The sequence below is a fragment of the Rhopilema esculentum genome, chromosome 20, assembly GCF_057945365.1.
Source record: "Rhopilema esculentum isolate cy_ngs chromosome 20, ASM5794536v1, whole genome shotgun sequence".
NCBI classification, from domain to species: Eukaryota; Metazoa; Cnidaria; class Scyphozoa; order Rhizostomeae; family Rhizostomatidae; genus Rhopilema; species Rhopilema esculentum.
The window spans coordinates 11,430,183-11,451,236 of NC_142834.1; the positions used below are offsets into that span (position 1 = coordinate 11,430,183).

At 34.1% G+C, this 21,054-nt stretch overlaps 1 protein-coding gene across 2 annotated transcripts; it reads left to right on the forward strand.

Moving 5' to 3' along the window:
- Positions 1 to 67: 67 nt before the first annotated feature.
- LOC135687622 (E3 ubiquitin-protein ligase NEDD4-like) lies at positions 68 to 20,457 on the forward strand. Of its 2 annotated transcripts, none has more exons than XM_065204223.2 (31): positions 68 to 420; positions 1,809 to 1,897; positions 2,787 to 2,868; positions 3,356 to 3,394; positions 3,632 to 3,685; positions 4,271 to 4,321; positions 4,596 to 4,651; positions 5,036 to 5,136; positions 7,099 to 7,154; positions 7,906 to 8,025; positions 8,476 to 8,549; positions 8,893 to 8,986; positions 9,893 to 9,943; positions 10,401 to 10,475; positions 10,758 to 10,825; positions 11,283 to 11,409; positions 11,810 to 11,929; positions 12,620 to 12,673; positions 12,949 to 13,003; positions 13,519 to 13,580; positions 13,728 to 13,793; positions 14,173 to 14,336; positions 14,885 to 14,953; positions 15,450 to 15,571; positions 15,813 to 15,883; positions 16,118 to 16,287; positions 16,656 to 16,716; positions 17,160 to 17,219; positions 18,029 to 18,136; positions 18,387 to 18,556; positions 18,977 to 20,457. In XM_065204223.2, exons 1-31 carry the CDS (start codon positions 370 to 372, stop codon positions 19,077 to 19,079), a joined length of 2,643 nt encoding a protein of 880 aa, XP_065060295.1. In that variant the 5' UTR covers positions 68 to 369; the 3' UTR covers positions 19,080 to 20,457. The 2 variants fall into 2 exon arrangements, with proteins under 2 accessions (XP_065060295.1, XP_065060296.1); XM_065204224.2 differs by having other exon boundaries at positions 5,036 to 5,113; positions 7,097 to 7,154.
- The last annotated feature ends 597 nt before the right edge of the window (positions 20,458 to 21,054 follow it).

The window sequence follows — 21,054 nt, forward strand, 5'->3', positions numbered from 1 at the left end:
TTGTATTCTTTGTAATTAATCATTAAAGTTTTACGCTGTTTTGTTGTGTTGTTCCCTTTGTCTCTGCGGAGGAGTAGAGTTAGGGGTGGGATGAAGAATACTCCAGCGATGACGATTCTGTGATGCAAAACATTCTAGTAAGTGACAGAAATCGCTTACAAATCATTTTAGATATACGTCAATGAAAGTATTTGCATGTTAAGCAGCTTTAACTGGTGAAAGACAGCGAAGAAGTAGATTTTTAGCTGAGTGAAGAAGACATTATTGCAAGCCTATTCAAGATCTGCAATCATACAGAGAGCTTTGGTTCTAATAATAGGTTGCGCAAGGATGATGATTAAGGCTTAGCTGCAAGATAAACCCAAGAAAATGGCATCGGGAATAGGTACAAATGTGACCATCCATGGTCTTCCGGCAAGTGTGAGTATGATTACACTAACCTCAAAATAACGGACATATAATATCTTCCGGAAAGATCAAATGTCGCATTTGTTATCAAGTATTATGTTGTTATGTTTTGCCGCCAAATGCAATGCTTTGACAAGTCTTATTTAAAGCAATGGTTATTTTTTAACTACAAATAGTTTACTGGCTGTCCGCCTTCTTCTTTCTTATATAATCATAAGAAACCACAAGCAACTCTCTATGCACTATGAAATATACTATAAACGGCAATATACTACAAAATAAATAAAGCTGGCAAATTTCCAACGACTAACTATTCATGATTGCCAAATGTTGAAAACTGTGTTAAAATGACGGAAGCAAAATAGATAAAGGAATTCAAAGTTCAAAGGTTCTACCATGACACACCCTCACTGTTTTAATGAGACCATTGGAAGGCATTTTAAACATTTAGAAGGCAAGAGGGCTTTGTAAACAGCTTAGCAATGCAGTGACAGCAGCTTTTTTGGCAAAATTTGTACAGTAGAATGTCAAAATAAGCCATTCCTACATTATGTGCAAGCAAACAACTTCCAATTAATAAATGATAAGATCATATGGTGTTGGACCATCTAATCTATACGACAATGGATAACATTTTACTTTCCTAATAGACTTTTAATTACCTTGAATTTTCTAAAAATCATAGTTAAGTACACTGACCGGGCTCTTAATTTGTTGTGAGTTTTGGCTAAAATGTTTTTGGCTAAATATTTGTTGACAAAGACAAATGAAGTGGCCCAATTGGGTTATATATTTTTTGAAATCTTATTTGATCCTCAGAGACAGATGGCTTTTCAAATTTATATGCTGGTTTTTTAGGGATTTTTTTGCGATTGCCTTTGGACCGTAAAAATTGCAGAGCAAGATTTCACTCATTTTATTCGGTCTGTCAGTTAGGGTAAAATCAAGTAATTAGAGAAAATGGCTTTGTAAGATATCTTGAAATTTCTTAACAGAGTATTTTCAGAGTTTCTCATTTTCTCCTTATTAGTTTTAACATTTATTTTGCAAAATATATATAATGCATTTAAAATGTAGGGATATGGCATTTATATAATGATTTGTTTGCTCTGTGATTCAAGATTGAAAAATCTTTTCTACTCATTGTAAAACATTTTTGTGTAGAAATAACTTTAAATATACTCATTTAAACATTACTCATCATTTAAACATATATTAATTAAGCAGAAAATTTTCTATGACTTGCAATTGTAATTTGAAACCTGTTGAGGCAATTTAGTATCCCTACCTTTATACAGAATTTATATTTCCCCACATATAAATGATGTTTCTTTTTTTTATTCTGTTAGATTATATTGTCAACATATGTAACATTACATAGTTTTGTCCTAATTTTTCAGTCGTATGGTCAGGATTCAAATATTGCATTGCTGAAAATCAATGTCATTGCTGGCTTGAATTTGGCTAAGAAAGATATCTTTGGATTAAGGTATAACATGCATCAAATTTTTATTTTTTCAATTTTTTTGAGCTTGGAGATTCTATCAAAATAGTCACCATAAAAGAAAGAGCCATAAATCTATAACAGGTTGGAGTTAGGACATAAAATTTCACATGTTTTCCCTTTCTCTATGTGCGAAATAAGAGTGAGCCAAATTTGGTTCAAATCTGAAATGGTTGGTGTCATGCCTTCCTTGTTTTTTATGGAATTACTTGGAGCTAAAACTAAATGGTTATTATAAAACTATAAACATATATTGCTCAAATATTTCAGTTATATCATTGAGACGTTGTGGCTAATTTAAGCCCATTGTTTTCATCTTTAATTATTGCCTTAAAGAACCATTGCAGCTGTGAGAGGCAAATTAAAACATGAAAACCTATCATACCTCAATGTAAAAAAATTCCTTGCTTATCAGTATAGCAAATTAAACTGAACATATAATGAGTTTCCAAAAAGCTGTTAATTTCTTTAATTATTGGATCTATGAAGCTTTGTTGAAAAGTCTGCTACCAGTCAAGAAGTGTTTCAAAAATATTTATAACATTTCAAAGTAATGATTGCTTTTAAAGGATTAGTTCTTATATTTTTTTGTTAATATGTTTATTTTACACATTTTAACATTTAAGAGCACAAATTATTTTGCCTGATGTTTGGCTGTGCCACATGAGACATAAGCACGTGAAAGGAAAAAACTAATCCAACTCGTGGTGATTCAAAGTTTAAAAGAAACTTGGTTAATGGAAATTGCATTTATGTTTTCAATAAAGGCAGATACATCTGACCTGAAATGGTTTTTCCCAGTGTAAAAATCAACATTGAAATTTGCACAAACAGCTGCTGTTACTTAAGTGTCTTCATTTTGTCATCATTCTAGTGATCCATATTGTATTGTCAAGTTGTATGAAGAAAACAGAGACGATGTGATTGATCAGTCTCAGACAAAAATTCAGAAAAAGGTACTGGGTATTGTTCATCATCTGTACCAACATATTATTGGTTTTTGTTCGATGAACTTTGTTTTGTTTAAATCTCTAGAAGTTTGATTGAGCTCTATTTGCTGTCATTTTCAGTCCAGAAATACTGTTTGACCAGAAATACAATTTTTGTTATTGAGAATCAGATCTTTTTGTTTTTTAATTGGGGATAATCCTGCAAAGACCTCTTATAATTATTTAATTGGGCTAATGCCTGCTCTTGCAAAAACATGTCTTGCCTGCAATGAAGTTCCTTGGACTCATCACAAAGAGGAAGCACATTTGTAGAATGGCACTTTAATAACTGTTAAATTGTATAGCTGAAGATTCACGCTGTTACTAAAACAGAAACTAATTTTTTTGACTCTGTGTAGCATTATTTCTTGATTTGTTTTAATTAATAAATATCAGTTTTAATTATTAAGGTTTTCCAATGATTTTTATTGGTTTTCAAATAATTTTTTTGCAGACTCTGAATCCGCAATGGAATGCAACCATGTATTACAGGGTTTGTTTCATCTCCATTTCAATTTTGCTTCATCGTGTGATAGTTTTGTAATGAAGGGACATTCTGTCTCATCAACAACTTCTACTATTCCGATGAAACTAAGAAGATACATTCTAAAAGGGAGTTTTTGTTTAAGATTTTGCAAACTGTATCTAGTGTTTGCTTATATCCCAATGCTAATTTCATACATATCTGACAAATCATAGTTTAATCTTCAACTTACACTTTCCTCTTTAGGTGAAGAAATCATCCTCGCGTTTGTTGTTTGAAATCTATGATGAAAATAGATTGGTAAGATCATTGCTTGATAAGTTTGGGCTCTTTTAAAACATGCTTATCAAATCTTTCCCTTTCCTTAAAAGCATGAAGTCACATGCTCTTATTGGTAAAACATGAAATATCTGTTCATTGACTAGACCTTTTCCCATTGATTAAAGCATTCCCCATGTGTTTACAGGGGCCACAATTCAAGTTTCAAAATAGAGAACGACCATAGTGTAGAAATAGTTTGCTAGAGTTAAAGCAGTTTGTTTATCAATTAGATGATTATATTCTGTCATATTCTGCCCCCCTTGTAGATAAAGTTTTAGCTTTAGGCCCTCATTCAGTCTAGTTGTAATAACAAACCCTGATGTTGGGTGAAGCAGGTCTACAGTGGTTCACTTTACTTCATACATCTACTGTTACTTTGTGAGATGACTCATAATGGGCTAAAGTTTCAGCCTTGCTTTGCTCTGTGGCTCTTGGTAAATTTTCTTTTAAGTGGCTGAAAAGTCTCTAAGACTCATGCATATGTATCTTTCTTTTTTTCAAGGCAGTCTCATAGCTATGGTTGATAGTTTTCTGTTAATCATTTATCCAAATTTGACATTTTAGACTCGTGATGATTTCCTAGGCGAAGTTGATCTTCCTTTGACTGACATTCCTGTAAGTTGGAAATTCTTTTTTGTTAAATTTTTTTTAAATCGATCTCTTTGCAGTATAGAACTTTGTTGTATAGAAGGAGAGATCTGTAACATCAAATTTACAGCCATCTTTAAAAAGACAAACACTATCATTGTGAAAGGGTAATGTTTCAATTGTGGGTAAAGCAGCCCTTGCAAGAAATGCATATGCACCAGTTGAAGATGAAATGATACCAATTATATTTCATAAAATTAACTGCCTGATATATATTTTCTATGTTCTTATTCCCTTGTAGACAGAGTCTGAAGGTTTAGAGATTCCTTTCAAGGAATATCTACTGCAACGTCGGAGGTAAACATACATTATAAATTTATACCATTTCTTGCTGTTTTTCGAATTTATATCTTTAAGTCATATGTGATAGGTTGTCAGTAGCTGATCGATCAATTAACCAATCAACAGTGCCCTTCAGAATGCCTTTTACTCTCTCGTTATTTTTGACCCACTCGAGGATATGTAAACTTCAGTTAAACTTTTAATCGTTTATCCTATTTATAGCCCTACAAAGTGTCAGGGAAAAGTATGATATTCTTTGGGTTTTGCTGTCTTGAAATGCTGTAGTATAAACGGCTTGTTTGTTTACGTCAAAAAATGTCCTCGGTGTTGAAAAACTGCATCTGTCTTTCAAAGCAATCTTCTTTCATTGATGAGTTTACTCATATTTTTCTTCTACAGCCGGCGCTCTCATGTTCGGGGCCACCTTAGATTGAGGCTTGCCTACATCCCTGATCCTGCTGAAAGCCAACCAACTTCAGCTGAAAGTCAACCAACTTCAGGTTAGTTTCTCAGATTTTCTTTTTCAAAAACTGGTTTTAAGAACAACCTTAAATTGAATAAAAATAATGTGTCGCTTCTGCCTGAATAGCTTGCTTCACATTTTACATGACAAGTACATTTTTTAACCTTACTATATCTTTTCTGGTAAAATAATTTAAGAAATTCCGATTTTTCTTATAAACTCTTTCATTTTTCATTTTAAATTCTCTATTCACAGTAATCCCGTCAATCTAAGCAGAATGATTTTCGGGGGGCAGAGAAAAAAACTTGCAAATTAATAAAATACTAATCTTACAAATTTATAAAATGCCTTTTTGAAACTACTTACAATAAATACACAAATGAAGTTAGAAAAGAGAAAGAAAGTAAAGCAAGAAAATCTTTATATATAATGTTTTTAAGACCTCATTTCTCGTGAAGAGTGAAAAGAGACGGCGCTTTTTACTTTGTAGGATGTGCTCACCAAGATGTGCTGCCATTTTCTTTAGAATCAAATATTTTTTGTTTCCCCTGACGTTTGAAGAGCTTTGTTTTGTCTGTGAAGCAATGAAAAAGATCACAAAACGCCTTGAAGCGACTTTTGATTGAGAAATGTTCTTTAGCAAAACGTGAATATTTTTTTCCTTTCGAAAAGAGTATTCAATCTTAATAGGAAGTTTGGTCAAAAGTTGATCCCATATAAATATCACATGAAGTAAACGGATAGTGACTGTGGCATTTTCTAGCTAAGAATTTAATTACGAATGGCTTTGAAAAAAGCAAACATTTTGTGTTTTCCATCCATTCAAAAGGATTGCGTTTCTACCACCCAAAAGAGTTCCATCACCTATGAGTTTACTTGCCAGTGTGATTCTGGCTACGTAGGACACACAACCCAAAGATTGGGGGATAGGATAAAACAGCATGTGCTGTCTAGCGTTAGAAACAAAACTAATCCCCAAAGAGAACAGCCACCTTGGTCTTGCAGATATAAGCTACAACTAAAAGATGCGATTCTGCTGTCGGGCAGCATTTACTGGAAAACCTAGATTGTGCAAAAAACTATAAAATGAAATGAAAAGACCGCTTTTGTGTAGCATGAATCAACATTTTTTGTTTCCTCTGACGTTTGAAGAGCTTTGTTTTGTCTGTGAAGCAATGAAATAGATCACAAAACGCCTTGAAGCGACTTTTGATTGAGAAATGTTCTTTAGCAAAACGTGAATATTTTTTTCCTTTCGAAAAGAGTATTCAATCTTAATAGGAAGTTTGGTCAAAAGTTGATCCCATATAAATATCACATGAAGTAAACGGATAGTGACTGTGGCATTTTCTAGCTAAGAATTTAATTATGAATGGCTTTGAAAAAAGCAAACATTTTGTGTTTTCCATCCATTCATAAGGATTGCGTTCCTACCATGCAAAAGAGTTCCGTCATCTTTGAGTTTACTTGCCAGTGTGATTCTGGCTACGTAGGACACACAACCCAAAGATTGGGGGATAGGATAAAACAGCATGTGCTGTCTAGCGTTAGAAACAAAACTCATCCCCAAAGAGAACAGCCACCTCGGTCTTGCAGATCTAAGCTACAACTAAAAGATGCGATTCTGTTGTCGGGCAGCATTTACTGGAAAACCTAGATTGTGCAAAAAAATTATAAAATGAAATGAAAAGACCGCTTTTGTGTAGATAGAAGAGGTTTGTTTTCACCTTAGGACTCCATTGGTAACATTTTCTATCGGCAAGCGGTACTGATTGGGCAACCTCAACAGTCATGTGCCCGCGTTTTCTGATTTGCCTTTTTCAATCCACAACTGGGTATAAATATTTTCTAGCGTAGAATTTTCGATCTATGTTCTGACGTTTTTTACTCTGAAGAGTGTTAGACGAAAAGCTTCAGTATGGCTCAAAATGTACCACCAAAAGATAATTTTATTACGTTCTTGATGCATACTAAACTTGTTTTCTATTGTATTCCTTAGATGACGAAGAAGGCTTTATACGTGTTGCCTCGTCAACTAGAGAACGAGTAGAAGAGGTAAGAATGTTTCAGGTTTGCAAAATATTTATATCTAATGATTTTTGTCAGTGACTCAAGAATTTTTTAAAAGTATTCCTTACTTCCAAAAGAATGCATACAATAATTGGCTCAATTTTCTCTATTTCTGCTCCTGTTAAATGAATTAATTTTTGAGTCGGTAAAACTAAATATTGTAGCAAAATTTAAGTGCCTGTCATACGTTAGAAACACGATCGCTTGGTCACCATCAAATGTTATCACTGCGTATCTGGGTATCGCTTGTTTTCATTTCCAGCAGCCTTGTTTCTTGACGCTTGATAATGATTAGAAAACGATGCTGATTAGCTGTCAAAATTGTTGATGCCCGATAATCTGAGTGTTTTGACTGGGAACAGTCTGATGATTTACACAAAGTAAATAAAAGATAATACGTGATTAGGGCTGTCCAAGAGGGATAATGCTGGAGACAAGAGGAGCCATATATTTTTTGAATATATTTGAATTGTGTATTTAAGCACGCTTAATGACGTATATATCAACTAAATCTGCAAGGCAAGGCCTGTTCTAGATAGCTCTTCAATGCGATTCTCAATGTTAAATTCTATGTAAGAAGGTTTCGCAGATCCAATCAAAGCAAAATTTTATTGTGTTGTATGCATGCTAGAGTCAATATATATTTTCTATGAATCAATGAATCAATATTTTCCTTAACAATTTGGTAAGCTCACTACTTATAATCCATCCTGATTTGCTTATTATTTCGTTTCAGCCGGGCTGGGAAACTGTAAATGCTAGTGATGCGCCTGTGAGTGATACACCTGCATTTGCAAGGACTCTCTCGACTAGCGAAAATGATGTCCCGCTCCCTCCAAACTGGGAAGAGAGACAGGTAACAAGCAGGCAGACTTCTTGGTGTTTTCAATGCTTGAGGAAATGTTAGATAAAACCTGTCAGAAATAAATCAAATTTGTTAAAAGTAATTGTTTGTCTGATTGGTTAAAAATCCCGACGTTTTGGAAAATTTAAGCATGATACATAAAGTGGAAAAATTTTACTTGCTTGCAGAAAACGTTTCTACATCCAAGTTAGGATCTACCCTTTTTGACATATTATGCCTAAGCTCTCATGATCTCCCCTTTTTGGCATATTATGCCCTGGGCAGAGGGGGGGGGGGGGTGTATATTTGCGTAGAGATATTCAGGGATATTTAATGAAATCAAAGTGAAGCAAGCATAGCATGTAGGAGGGGAGCTTTAAAAAGTGGAATTATTTTCTTTTTGTTTATTAATCTTTTGGTCTTTTTTTGGTTCCTATTTTGTTAAATATTTATTGTTTTCAGGATGCCAACGGAAGAACTTTTTACATCAATCATACAACGAGGGATACGACATGGGAACGGCCAAGATCTGCTCGGTAAATCAATTCTAATGCCCTATTGTAGTGATAATCTAAATAATGTTTTGAAGAAAGTATCAAAACATATATGTGGTTTCATTACTCGAAATATTTTAAGTTGTATTTCGTTATCTCATAAAGCTGCTGAACCAAAGCACCATTGATTGAAGCAAGATATAGATAATCAAATCTCTTTGATGCAAGATAAACTGCTTTTGTTATCTTAAGAACATGTAACTTGGTTCTGTTTGGCTCCACAACTACAGCTAGTATTCTTCCCGCACATCGCTGTTCCATTAATTGGTCAAGATTCCAAGACCACGTGTATCAATTATCGTTAACATTTTCTTCTCGCTCTTAGAAATGAAAGTTCTGAACAGCAAAGAGAGCTTGCAAGAAGGCTGGAGCGCAATTTTAGCATACGGAGGCATATAAGCGTTGAAAGTGATATGCAGGTGGATTCCATAAGTTTATTTTCATTTAAAGTCCTCCTATTCAAAATGATGATCGTCATGTTAGCCAAAGTCCTTTTTTACTTAATTAAATATTAAAATTATAAGCCCATAACGCACGCTTAAGCCCATAGTCATCTGGTGTGAATGACATTTTTCCTTTGTTATTTTTTATTGTTTTGCTTCTCAGCATGTTACTAATACAATTTAGACTCTGCTAATAGACAGAGCAGATGTGTTAGATCATTACTCTACCTTTTCCATTTCTGTCTTTTATTGATTTGCTTTTGTTCGCCTAAAATTATGACTCAACTTTTAGAAATAATTCCAATAATCATTTTTTTCATTGATATTTCTTCATTAACCATGAACTACTTTCATGTTGTTTAGCTTATAAAATCATTCACTGTTTATTGTATTGTGTTCATGAAATTGAAAAACTATGTAATTTGTAAGGATTCACGGGGTAGAAATTAATCAATAAATGTAAAAACCTCTTACACATAAAGCATTTTATGTTCAGCTAAGAAACTGGGAATACTAAAGTAATTTTGTGTGTATATCCAGTTAGTTTTCTGCCTTTACTAATTGATCATATTGGTATATGCGATGCATGCTATTTAGGGCGCTGGTATCCAGCTTTCCGTGCTCTTCAGGAGGCTTCTGGAAATCAAAAATAAAATTCAGGCTTCTTTACTTTTGCTCGCGTACAAAACATATTGAAATTTTTAAAAAGATATATGATTTTTGCAAGTTGTTTTGCAATTTTCAATGCATATCCATTGTACTTGCTTTGAATTCTTGATTCTATGAATTTTTTGAATATGTTGATTTTTTGCATTTTATGTTATTGTGGAAATCATCGCGGAAGTTAAATTGTTTAGTCATTTTATGTTTTCGTTATTTCAGGCAAGATTTACAACTGACAACAACTCTGACGTAACAGTTCGTCATATATCGGTATGAATCACCACAAATGTTTCTCAGAATTCTTAATTCTGCTGTCTATGGAGAAAAGTAAAGTGGCAGAAAAGTAAAGATAGTTAGCTAGGGCAAAATTAAAAATTATCAAGACACATAAATATTAGGCTTCAATTTTGGGGAGGGGGGGGGGGGGTAGAGAGATGCCGGCAACTTTTCCAACATTATTTGGGTAGATCTCAGTAATACTAGTTATTCGGATCAAATCGCTTGCGTGTGTCTTTGAGCGTGAAAGTGTGCATAAGGCCTCCTCTTTTTACAATTCTTAAAAATTGTAAAATTTGATCACTTGTTTGTTAACCACCCAAGCTAGATAAGTCGTTACTTAACATGGGTTGTGTATATTGCAGCATATCTCATTTGTCCAACTGAAGTTCAAAAATTAAAATTAACTGAACAGAATTGAAAACTTTTCTGAAGTTGCCTCGATTTGCAGGTGAACCAAGTGCAAGATCACGAAAGACTAAATCGAATCCCGTCACCTCTCCCTCCTGGATGGGAGGAAAGAAGGGTAAGCAGTCTTACTATTTTTACAATCTTGTTTGCAGTTTATTTCTTTTCATTGCCAGTTTATCGAAAACAAGATTTTTAAAGTACTTGGTGCTACCTTTCCCTAGAAAATTGCATGTAAAAGGGAACACCAGCTGGAAAGCACAGTCTGATTATATCGTTTATCATTTTTATTAACTTGACTTGATAACAGAGATGTAACGACGGAGCTTTTATGACAGTATCTTCCTTGTCTGTATCTACATTGAGAATTGTTAGGACATTGTTTCGTGCATTTTTGCAGGACGATGAAGGGAGGACATTTTACATTGATCATAATTCGCGATTGACAACTTGGGTTCGCCCTCGCGCGTAAGTAGACATTTATAGGTTTTGCATCAATCTTCAAACATTTTTATTTGATTTATATAGAAATTTTGGTTTTCTGGTTGTTGTAGTGTCTAGTGGTATTTGTTATATAAAAAAATGAATGCTAATCCGAACGAAGCTTCACTGTATGGTCAACCGGTTTAAATATCTAATATCAAATGGCTCCAAAAAAATCTGTGCTTAACTTTAGTCCCTTTAGAAATCTACTTTGTAATAAGGCTGGGGTAAGGACTTAACATATCCCTATTACTCCCCCCCAACTAACCCCAACTTGGCATTCGTTGCTCCAAACTCTTCCCCAAAAAAACCGGTCTGTCAAAACCTTTTGTAAACAACTTAGCATAATCTATCTGGCCACCATTCCCATTCTAATGTTATTTGCACATGCTCACTCATAAACTTTGATAAACTCTAATACGAATTCACTTGTGTTGTCTAGGTCCAGCTTTCAACCGGTTGCTGATCAAACTGAACGTATAAGTGTGACGTCCGGATCATCAGATGAAGATCCGCCAGAAAGTCCGGAAGGAGACCAAGAGCAACGCGAGCCACAGTTCAACCAAGAGGCAAGTACTCGGTCAACCATAAACACTAGATAGCTCTAGATTACATTCCTTTTAAATGAAGTTGTCATTTCCGAAGAGGTGTATGATCATTTCAGAAATATGCAATCCAAATTTGATAACTCTTTGACACTCGATAAGCTTCTATGTTCTGGGCAAAATTCTTAAATTCATTACGTCATCATCTTTTTTCTATTCTCATAATAGTGCCAGTCCTGTTTGTACCATTGCCATTCAATTACAACCCCCCCCCCCCCCCCTTGAGTATTATCATTTGCTGCTACTAATAAACTACATGGTGAGTTTTGCAAATGAATTTCCAGAGGCCAAATTCCCCGTAAGGTATCGCATTGAGTAAATTGGAATAATGTTTTGTTTCATGATGTTTCCTGTTTTATTTCAGCGTATCCACCCAGATGTTCCCAGTACTGCAGAAATATCTCTACCACCCGGCTGGGCAATGCAGCTTACTCCAAATAACCGTGTCTTTTTCATAGACCACAACAATCGCACCACGACCTGGGTATTGCCTTATTGCCTTATTTATTTCAAAACGATGCTGTAACTATCTTTTACATTAAGCTTATGATTGTTTTATGGAATATGGATCATTTAGGAAAAGTACCCTGGAATGAGTGGATATAAATCTATTATATTTTTGTACGATTGTGAAAAATAGGTTATTTCACTCTTAATAAGAATAAACAGGCCCTATCATGTCTCTTACATATTATTTTTGAAATATTAATTCCAGCAAATAAGATACCGCTGAATCCAGTTAAGTTGGACCTTCAAGGGGGGATGTGAGGAAATAGTCCCACTTAGCGATGGTCCGAGTTAATGGAGCTTTTTGATTTTCATAAGTTAGAAAAAATTTTGAATGGGAATTGAAAATTAGTCCTACTTAGAAAAAGTCTGGATTATCTGGGGTACGACTTAATGGGATTCAACTGTATAGCTTTATTCTTTGCAACCATTTGGAAACTTATTTTATTGGGAATTGAAATAGTTCTCTAGTATATAAATTTACTTTTTGTGACTGTTCGCTGAAGGCGCAGCAGATTATATATCAAAATTTATTCAGTTATATATAATCCTTACCGAATTACCAGAACTATACCAAATGACAAATGCAATGAAGACCCTCTGGTAGTCATATTATGACACTAACATAAAGACAGATATATTGTTAATGTGCTGTGTTATGTTTTAGATTGATCCAAGAATCAACTATCAAGCGGCTGTGAAGGATCTAGGACCATTGCCTGTAAGTAACTTGTTTGCTGTTCTGGCCTTATTTTTAGTGAATTTTATCACTGCACAACCACTGTGAAACGAGTGCAGGCAGTGTCTAAATGAGTGCAAACTAGGAGATGTATCGTGTTGGATGTTTCTAGCTCTAATCTGTAATATGAAAGTTTATGTTTTATTTACTTGCTTTGCTTTCAATATTGTTACGAGTTACGTTATGTTTGTCTGCTTTAAGCTTCTTCTTTTTACTTTGAATTCTTGATGATAGACATCCTTTCTCTTTATCAACAGCCGGGTTGGGAAGAGAGAATTCATCAAGATGGCCGTGTTTTTTTCATAGATCACAGTAAGGAAGGCTTAATGAATCATTAACTGTAAATTATATTATTTCTTGCTCGGGGGAGAGGTGGGCGAGCGACAATCTTCTGAAGAGTGACGGGTCGTACTTTTTGTTATATATCTCTAGTAACTTGAGTTCCGTTATTCTCCAGTTTTACTCAAGATATTTAGGAAATAAAGAGAGGAATTTCTAGTTAAATATTTACATGTATTTTTGATCGTTTCCTGTCATTCATATTTTCATTACTCGTTCCGGGGTTGATCGCCGCAACTTATTTTGCAGAGCAAGTTTATTGTTTTTATTATCAATATATCATTATTATTGCAATAATTAAAATTTTTCAGTAGAAGCAACAGAAGTATCGGACTTGTATGAACCTAAATGGTTAGATAACTTGACAGTCACTTCCTCTAACAAACCGATGAAATCTGTCTTAAGATCAAACACCTTTTGAAGAACATTTCTATGGCTTTGTATACATTCCGTAAACACATGGCATGATCAGGACTCATTTACTCTAGACACTCAGTCAACACAGTGGGAAGACCCCAGAATCCAGAAAATTGCAGCGAAAAAGGCCCAGGTAACCTATAATTCCTTTGGCAATAACCCTGATTTCTTTGAAAGATGGAGAAACCGTGTTAGTATTAATTGCAAGTAATGTTTATGCTGAAGTAGGAAGGATATTTTTATTGTGTTTCACAGTTATTTCAATTTACTCCAAACACAGGCTGTTCCATATTCAAGAGACTACAAGAGGAAATACGACTTTTTCAGATCAAGATTGCGCAAGCCCGTATGTAATTTTCTATATTATAAGCTTTGATCGTTATGTAAACTGACCTCAGTGTCATAATCATTCCTCGTTTAACAATTTTTAAGCATGAAAATGATGCCTCATCCACTCATGCCCTTTTCAGCTCCCACTGCCCTCATTTCTTCATTTTAGGCAGCTGTATTCTCTACGTTGTAGTATTTTTATCCACAAACGTGTCTTAGAATTTCCTCTAAGATCCGATGCCTGTTTGCTACACAGCGATTTTCTTTATCCATTTTTATATAATCTACTTGTTCATTTGTAGTTTACAAAAGAATTTAATTGAATTGAATTGTCATTTGACTACCTTTATTCTGTGCATTGTATATCAGCAACAATTTTGATATTTTGTTCACAGGATCATGTACCGAACAAATATGAAATCAGAATTCGAAGGAATTCCATTCTTGAAGACTCTTACAGAGGCGTTTTCGTCACAGTAAAGAACACCGATCTTCTTAAAACAAAATTGTGGATTGTTTTTGATGGAGAAGTTGGTTTGGATTACGGGGGTGTATCAAGGTAGGTTGTCTCTTCTTCTTTATATATGTGGGATCTAAATACGATTGTTAGTTGTTAGTTGTTAGTGTTGCCATGGCCAACTTTTTACCTACTACTGTATCAGCTTTGTGTAGACAGAAGGAGTTCGTTTTCACCTTAGGACATCACTGGTAGTATTTACAGTAGGCAAGCGACACTGACTGGGCAACTTCAACAGTCATGTGCTCGCATTTCTGATTGGCCTATTTCGATCCACAACTGCGTATATATATTTCCTGGTGTGGAGTTTTCGGTCTATGTTCTGACGTTTTATACTCTGAAGAGTGTCAGACTAAAAGCTTCAGTATACTCAAATGTTTGCTTTTTTCAAAGCCATTCACATCAGATTTATCATCAAAGGCGTATGAACAAATATATTCTGTAATCTTTCAAGTACGAATTACTGTGATGTTGGTCTAGTTTGTACACATATTTTTATTTTGAAAATCTTCATCGCAATATCTTCTTATTTATTGACAAATGATTATGAAAGTAATAAGTTTGTGACAGTGATACTTTTGAATATTTAGAGAGTGGTTTTACTTGCTGTCAAAGGAGATATTCAATCCGTATTATGGCTTATTCGAATACTCAGCAACGTGAGTTTTATATCTTTTTCTAGTTTATCAGAACACTTTCTGCTGCTAAAACATAAAACATGATCAGACTGGACGTACAAGTGTGACATAGATATGAAACCAGATGAATATTAACGAAACCTTACAATAACCCCGGCATGTTTTTTTCGATAATATTGTCTAATCAATTTACGCTGTTCTCGAGAATTGTGGCCATACTTTTCACAGCTCTTACATAGGGAGATTTTATATGCGATGAAGGTTGATTTTCCTTTTGAATTTTTTTGCAAATGTTGTCAATCTTGTTCAATTTTAGGTGAAATGACGGGAGAAAATTTATAGTTGTTCGAGATAACGTGTATTAAAGATAACCCACGGTTTTTTATACTGAGCATTATACTTAATGACTTAAGCTTGCGACTGTTCGAGATAGCGAATATCTTTACAAGGACAACTTCAATCATGCTCTTGTATTCTATTTTTAAAAAGCGTACTGACGTCATGTTTTCTTACCCAGCGATAACTATACACTACAGATTAACCCATACTCAGGCCTATGCAACGATGAGCATCTTTCATACTTCAAATTCATTGGAAGGGTCGCAGGAATGGCTGTCTACCACGGAAAACTGTTAGATGGTTGGTCTTTAAGTTTTAAAGCCAATTCTATTGTTTATATTGATGTTTCTCATTGGTTAAAACCCCTTGATGTTTACGGGTAAAGAGCATTCTTTCCATATTGTATATACAAGTGGTCTTTATACTTTGACAGCTTAGAAACTTTGAATCTGTTTTAAGTTATTCTAAATAATTTCCATTTTGCTTATCAGTTGTTCCCTGTTCGATTTAAAATTTTCATTCATCTATTTTCGATTTTCAGTTTTCTTCATTCGTCCATTTTACAAAATGATGTTGGGAAAAAAGATTGCGTTAGCTGATATGGAGAGTGTGGTAAGAAAAATGCATCACTTTTGTAAACGTAAAATAACCTTAGCAGATAAAGATGTTTGGATTCAGGACGCAGTTATAGTCTCATAGCTATTGACTGTTCAAAGCATTTCTTAAAATTACAAAATTATGCCACACCTTTCAACACACGCACTGTATAACAGCAAATTCTATTACAATTAGCTTTAGTTTAAAGCTATGTTGATGAAAATTAGTTGAAAAAAATGTTTTTTCCAGGATTCTGAGTACCATAACAGTTTGAAGTGGTTGCAAGATAATGACCCTGAAGATTTGGATTTGCGGTTCCAAGTAGAGGAAGAGGCATTTGGGAAGATTACAAGTCGTGAGCTGAAGCGAGATGGCGCAGAAATTAAAGTTACAAATGACAACAAAAAAGAGTATATTGAGTAAGGAGCTGTATTATTGAGAAATCATATATATATATATCAATATTTATGTTATTATCAGTCATATCTAGATATTATTATCAGTATTGTATCAAATTGTCAAATTGAGGCTTTTATGCAATAATATTAAAATGTAATAATAGAGTCTCAGTATAGCTTGCGACCTTTTAATATCTGGAAAAAGAATTTTCTCCAAGTTTTTTATTGTTGTTTAGTTGGTAATTCTAGGAAAAGGCTCAAGAGCTTAACAAGAGAAAGGAAGCATGCATTGGGAAGTGAGAGAGAGGGAATCTAGCAATTTTTGCCCTTTTAAACAACTTAGTCTTGCCTTAAATGATTTGCTAACCTCGTTTTATGTTGCTATCCAGTTTAGTGATTAAATGGCGGTTTGTTGATCGAATTAACGAACAGATGGATCAATTTAAAGAGGTGGGTTTTTTATGACTTCATAGTCAATGCTATATTATACCTGTAAACTGTAAACTGACGAAAACTTGTTTGATCACCTTTTATTGAACATTGAGACTGGCAGGGCAGCCGAGCCACATCGTGGTCAGGTCAGGGCAGGCCCAGTGGATGGTTTAAACTTAAAATGCATTTAATACGGATTTAAATACATATAATTGTTTTACTTGCTACTTATATTCATAAAGTATTCTCAAAACAGATATGATTTGTTTTTCTTAAAGTTAATATGTTGCTAAGAGTCAGATTTGTTAAGAGAATAGAAAAAATGTAATCACCAGTGGGTCCCTTTTTGCTTATGGGGCCTAGGGGCAACTGCCCCCTTACCCCCCTCTTGATAGGCCTGCAGACTAGAAATGTTTGCCCTACACGAAGCTTCAAAATGACAACAATTTTTTTTCTTCCAGGGTTTTAATGAAATAATACCACATGACCTCTTGAGAATTTTTGATGAGCGAGAGCTAGAGGTGAGAATATTTTATTCCTATCTAATCTTCTTCATTTTTCACTTTCATTGCTCATACCACAATCTAAGAAATCAATCTTGTTATTTAAAATTCCTGTGACTTTTCCTTTTTGAATTATTATTTTTGTTTCTTTCAATTTTTTATTTCAAGTATTCCTGCTATTGTATGCATGATCATTGTTAACTGAGCAGGCCTAATAGTTAAAAGATTTCACAGCTGCAAGCATAAATTATGTTAGAAGACTGATCACCCTCTAGGGTCTGAGAGGAGAATTAATATATCATCTTTTAATGATTGTCTAACCTTTGATTTTCTGAATGTGTGATTATTGCAAATTTCTAAGCAAGCTGTTTGATTTTAAGATGGAGTAGACAAATGGAGCTCGTTTTCACTTTGGCACTCCATTGATAAAATTCTTAATAGTCAAGCAGCAACTGGGTATATATATTTCCTAGCGTAGAGTTTTTGATCTATGTTCTAACCTGTTATACTCTGAAGAGTGTCAGATGAAAAGCTTTAGTAACATGTGTCAAAATATTTGCTTTTTTCAAAGCCATTTTTAAATTCTGTACTGGGAAAATGTTGTTTGTTTCAAGCAATAGTGCTTTGTTTTCAAGCAATTTGACCTTTTATTTAGGAATACTGCAATTTCTATGAACTAACGTTCTGTTAATGCTCTTCCTGTTTCATGAGGGTAAGACAGGGTTTTGCTAGGGCAATCAATGGCAGGTGCCAATGAAACAGCTATCACCACCATGAAATGAGAAGGCCTGTAACTGAGTCATAGTTTATTTACATTATCTTTCCAGTATCTTCTTTGTGGACTTGGGGAAATTGATGAGGAAGATTGGAAGAAGCATACAAACTATCGTGGTGGATACCATGAAAAGCACTTTGCAATACAATGGTTTTGGAAGGTATGAGTGGGCTTGATTTTTTTCATTCTAAAAACCTCTAACAATTCATCAAAATTTTCCATAAGAAGGATCGTTGTTGCTTTCCATAACAGCACCTTCGAAGTGTCATTTTTTGCTTAAGTTCTAAATGCTCTTAATTTGTTTTTTGCATAACTTGCACCATTTAACAAGATGGCTTTTCAGCATTATAAAGATGTTTTAAGACTTTCAATGATCATACTCACATTTTTCAAATTATGTCTCTTCCTAGGCTGTTGGTACATTTGATAATGAAATGAAAGCTAGGTTGCTTCAGTTTGTCACTGGCACTTCACGTGTACCAATGAATGGGTTCACAGAATTATATGGCAGTAATGGCCCACAAAAATTCACAATCGAAAGATGGGGAGATACACACTCATTGCCAAGGGCCCATACCTGGTAATTAATATTTTTATCTGCTTAGCATTTCATAATCTATTTTTTTGTAACAGGTATTATATGATGTAAAATACCATGTAAAATGACATCAGTGACATTGTCTTAAACATGGCATCACCAAAATTAATTTGATTATATGTGAAGCGTGCTAGTCAATTCAAGATTTGTTTTTTTGTCTTTTTTCAAGATTTTTTCTTTTTCTAAAGTTAAAATTTTGGAATAAGTTCTGAATAATTTCCCTAGAAAACTTTTATGCCATGTTTTGAATATGGGCTAAACAGTATAAAGCTATATTGTAATGGCTCCAAGTTTTTTGTAATAATCAGTTTGCAATGTGTTTTCATTGCTTTTCTCATTCACCTGTACATTCATTATTTACTTATTAGTTTCTTGTAACAATGTTTTTTTACATTTATCTAGCTTCAATCGTCTGGATCTGCCCCCCTATACAAGTTACCATGAACTTAGAGAAAAATTGAGGCTAGCAGTTGAAAATACAGAAGGATTTGAAGGAGTTGATTGAAATATAAACAGAGGAATATATGGAATTCATATAATCAATTGTTTTTCAAGGATGGTAGACCATATGGCAAATTAGCAGTGACAGATTATTGCTTTATATAGCTTTGTAATTAAAAACTGCTATAGAACTTGGTTTCCCTGCGAAAGGAGAGATGTATTTAGAATATGCATAACCGGAAGATTTGTAATTGAATAATCTATGTCAGTTTACTGTAGTTGACTCTGCTTATAATCGCTTCGCTTAAAGTCACACTGCTGGTTACAGTCACATAGCATTTTATCCCAAATATCTGAAGCTCTGTTTTGCAATCCCACTCTGATTTCATTTACACCTTTCATTGCAGCATGTGTTGTGACAATAAGCAGAGTTTACTGTAGCTTGAATAAAGTAGATTTAACTTTGATTATGCATTCCCTAAGTCAGTTTGATGGTGGCCGCTGCTTTTCATTGTAAACCAAATGTATGCATAACAATTATCAATTTAAGTTATACCATATGCTGTAATAATTTTTATAAACTCATTTATATTTTCAAATAATTCATAAGAATTTGAAAGATTTACCTTGATTTGTTTACATTACCTTTTCTTAATCTTAGAAGCAACTTTGGGTTTGAAACATAAGGGGGCAGTATTGTTGGTGCTCTGTTTGCATGTCTCATGCTCTGTATGGAAGTTTCTTTGACATTTTTGTCCAAAAAGTAAAGTTAGAGCTCTAGCACCAGTATCTGTATTATGCTGGTTGAAATTCTTTGTTATTTGGCTTCTTGCCTTTTTTAATCTATAAAACAATGTCTTTGAAATTTTTCTTTTGCTTGGAAAAGTCATCATTTGTAAAAGCCATATAGATTATTTATGGAAGATTTTCCTTTTCTGGAAAGGACATTCTCAGTTTTGAGCAAAAAAGTTTTTGTGTGGAAAGAAGCTTGTTTTCCCATTTTTTTGTTTGTGCAATCTTTTTTGGAAATCTTTTTTGATACTTTTTAGGAAAGCTTTTGCAGTTATTTCTGGTACTTAAAATATCATCAGTTGATTGTAAGTGTGCATTGGCTAAAAACAACATGTTTCCAATGATGTTCAAAAGAAAACTTATACTGCTTGAATATATATATATATAAGAATATATATATATTATTTTACTTAATATTTAACACATTGGGCTGGAGAAGAAGCAATAGAGTTCATACCTGTCACATATTTTAACAAAGACAGGATTTGTGCAACTTTTGTTTGCAAAATATTGGAAAGGTTTCAGTGCATTAGTTTTGAATAGGGTTTGTTGCTGAATTCCTGTAATCCAGTTATTATTTTATCTTATATTCTGCAGCATACCTTTAATATATTCATCTATATAGTAAAATGAAATAATTCCACTTTTCATTGCCATTTTTTTGTGTCACCCTCTCTGGCAAATTTTTTATTTCATTAGCAATCAAGACCACGGCTATCATTAATGATACCAGGGCTGTCACAAACAGCAGTGATTTTAGGGACTGCAGGGCCCGGACCAAAAGCAGCTGCAGGGCCTCTGTTCATTGCATTTTTTATATTTTCTTTGTGACAGGGCCCCATCTGACTACCATAAGAATGGGGCCAGGGACTGTTGCCCCTTTGGACTCCTTGATACTGGTCACAAATGAAACCAGGGCTGTAAGAATGTCCCTGTGATTAAGGATAGGAAATCACTAACACCGATTATATTCTTAGTGAAGCACAGATATCAAACATCAGCAGTATACAACACATGGGACTTGTTACAGGGTTGTGTGACACCCAATACCTTGTATGACTTTGACCCTGACTGAGACATTAAATATGAATAATGTTTTTTGCAATATTTAGTTTGAATGTTTCACTCTGTTTATTTAGATAATGAGGATCCAGCAAAATCAATGTTGTTTAGAAAACCTCAAACTTGTTACCTGTGGCAATATCATACTTTTGGAAGTGACACCCTCAAACTTGTTACCTGTGGCA

Excerpts from the sequence above, each read along its gene's own strand:
- LOC135687622 (XM_065204223.2), top strand. The coding sequence starts at position 370 with ATGGCATCGGGAATAGGTACAAATGTGACCATCCATGGTCTTCCGGCA. Across the intron at positions 14,954-15,449 it reads TTATTCGAATACTCAGCAAC|CGATAACTATACACTACAGA; the intron begins GTGAGTTTTATA and ends TTTCTTACCCAG. Across the intron at positions 18,557-18,976 it reads TTGCCAAGGGCCCATACCTG|CTTCAATCGTCTGGATCTGC; the intron begins GTAATTAATATT and ends ACATTTATCTAG.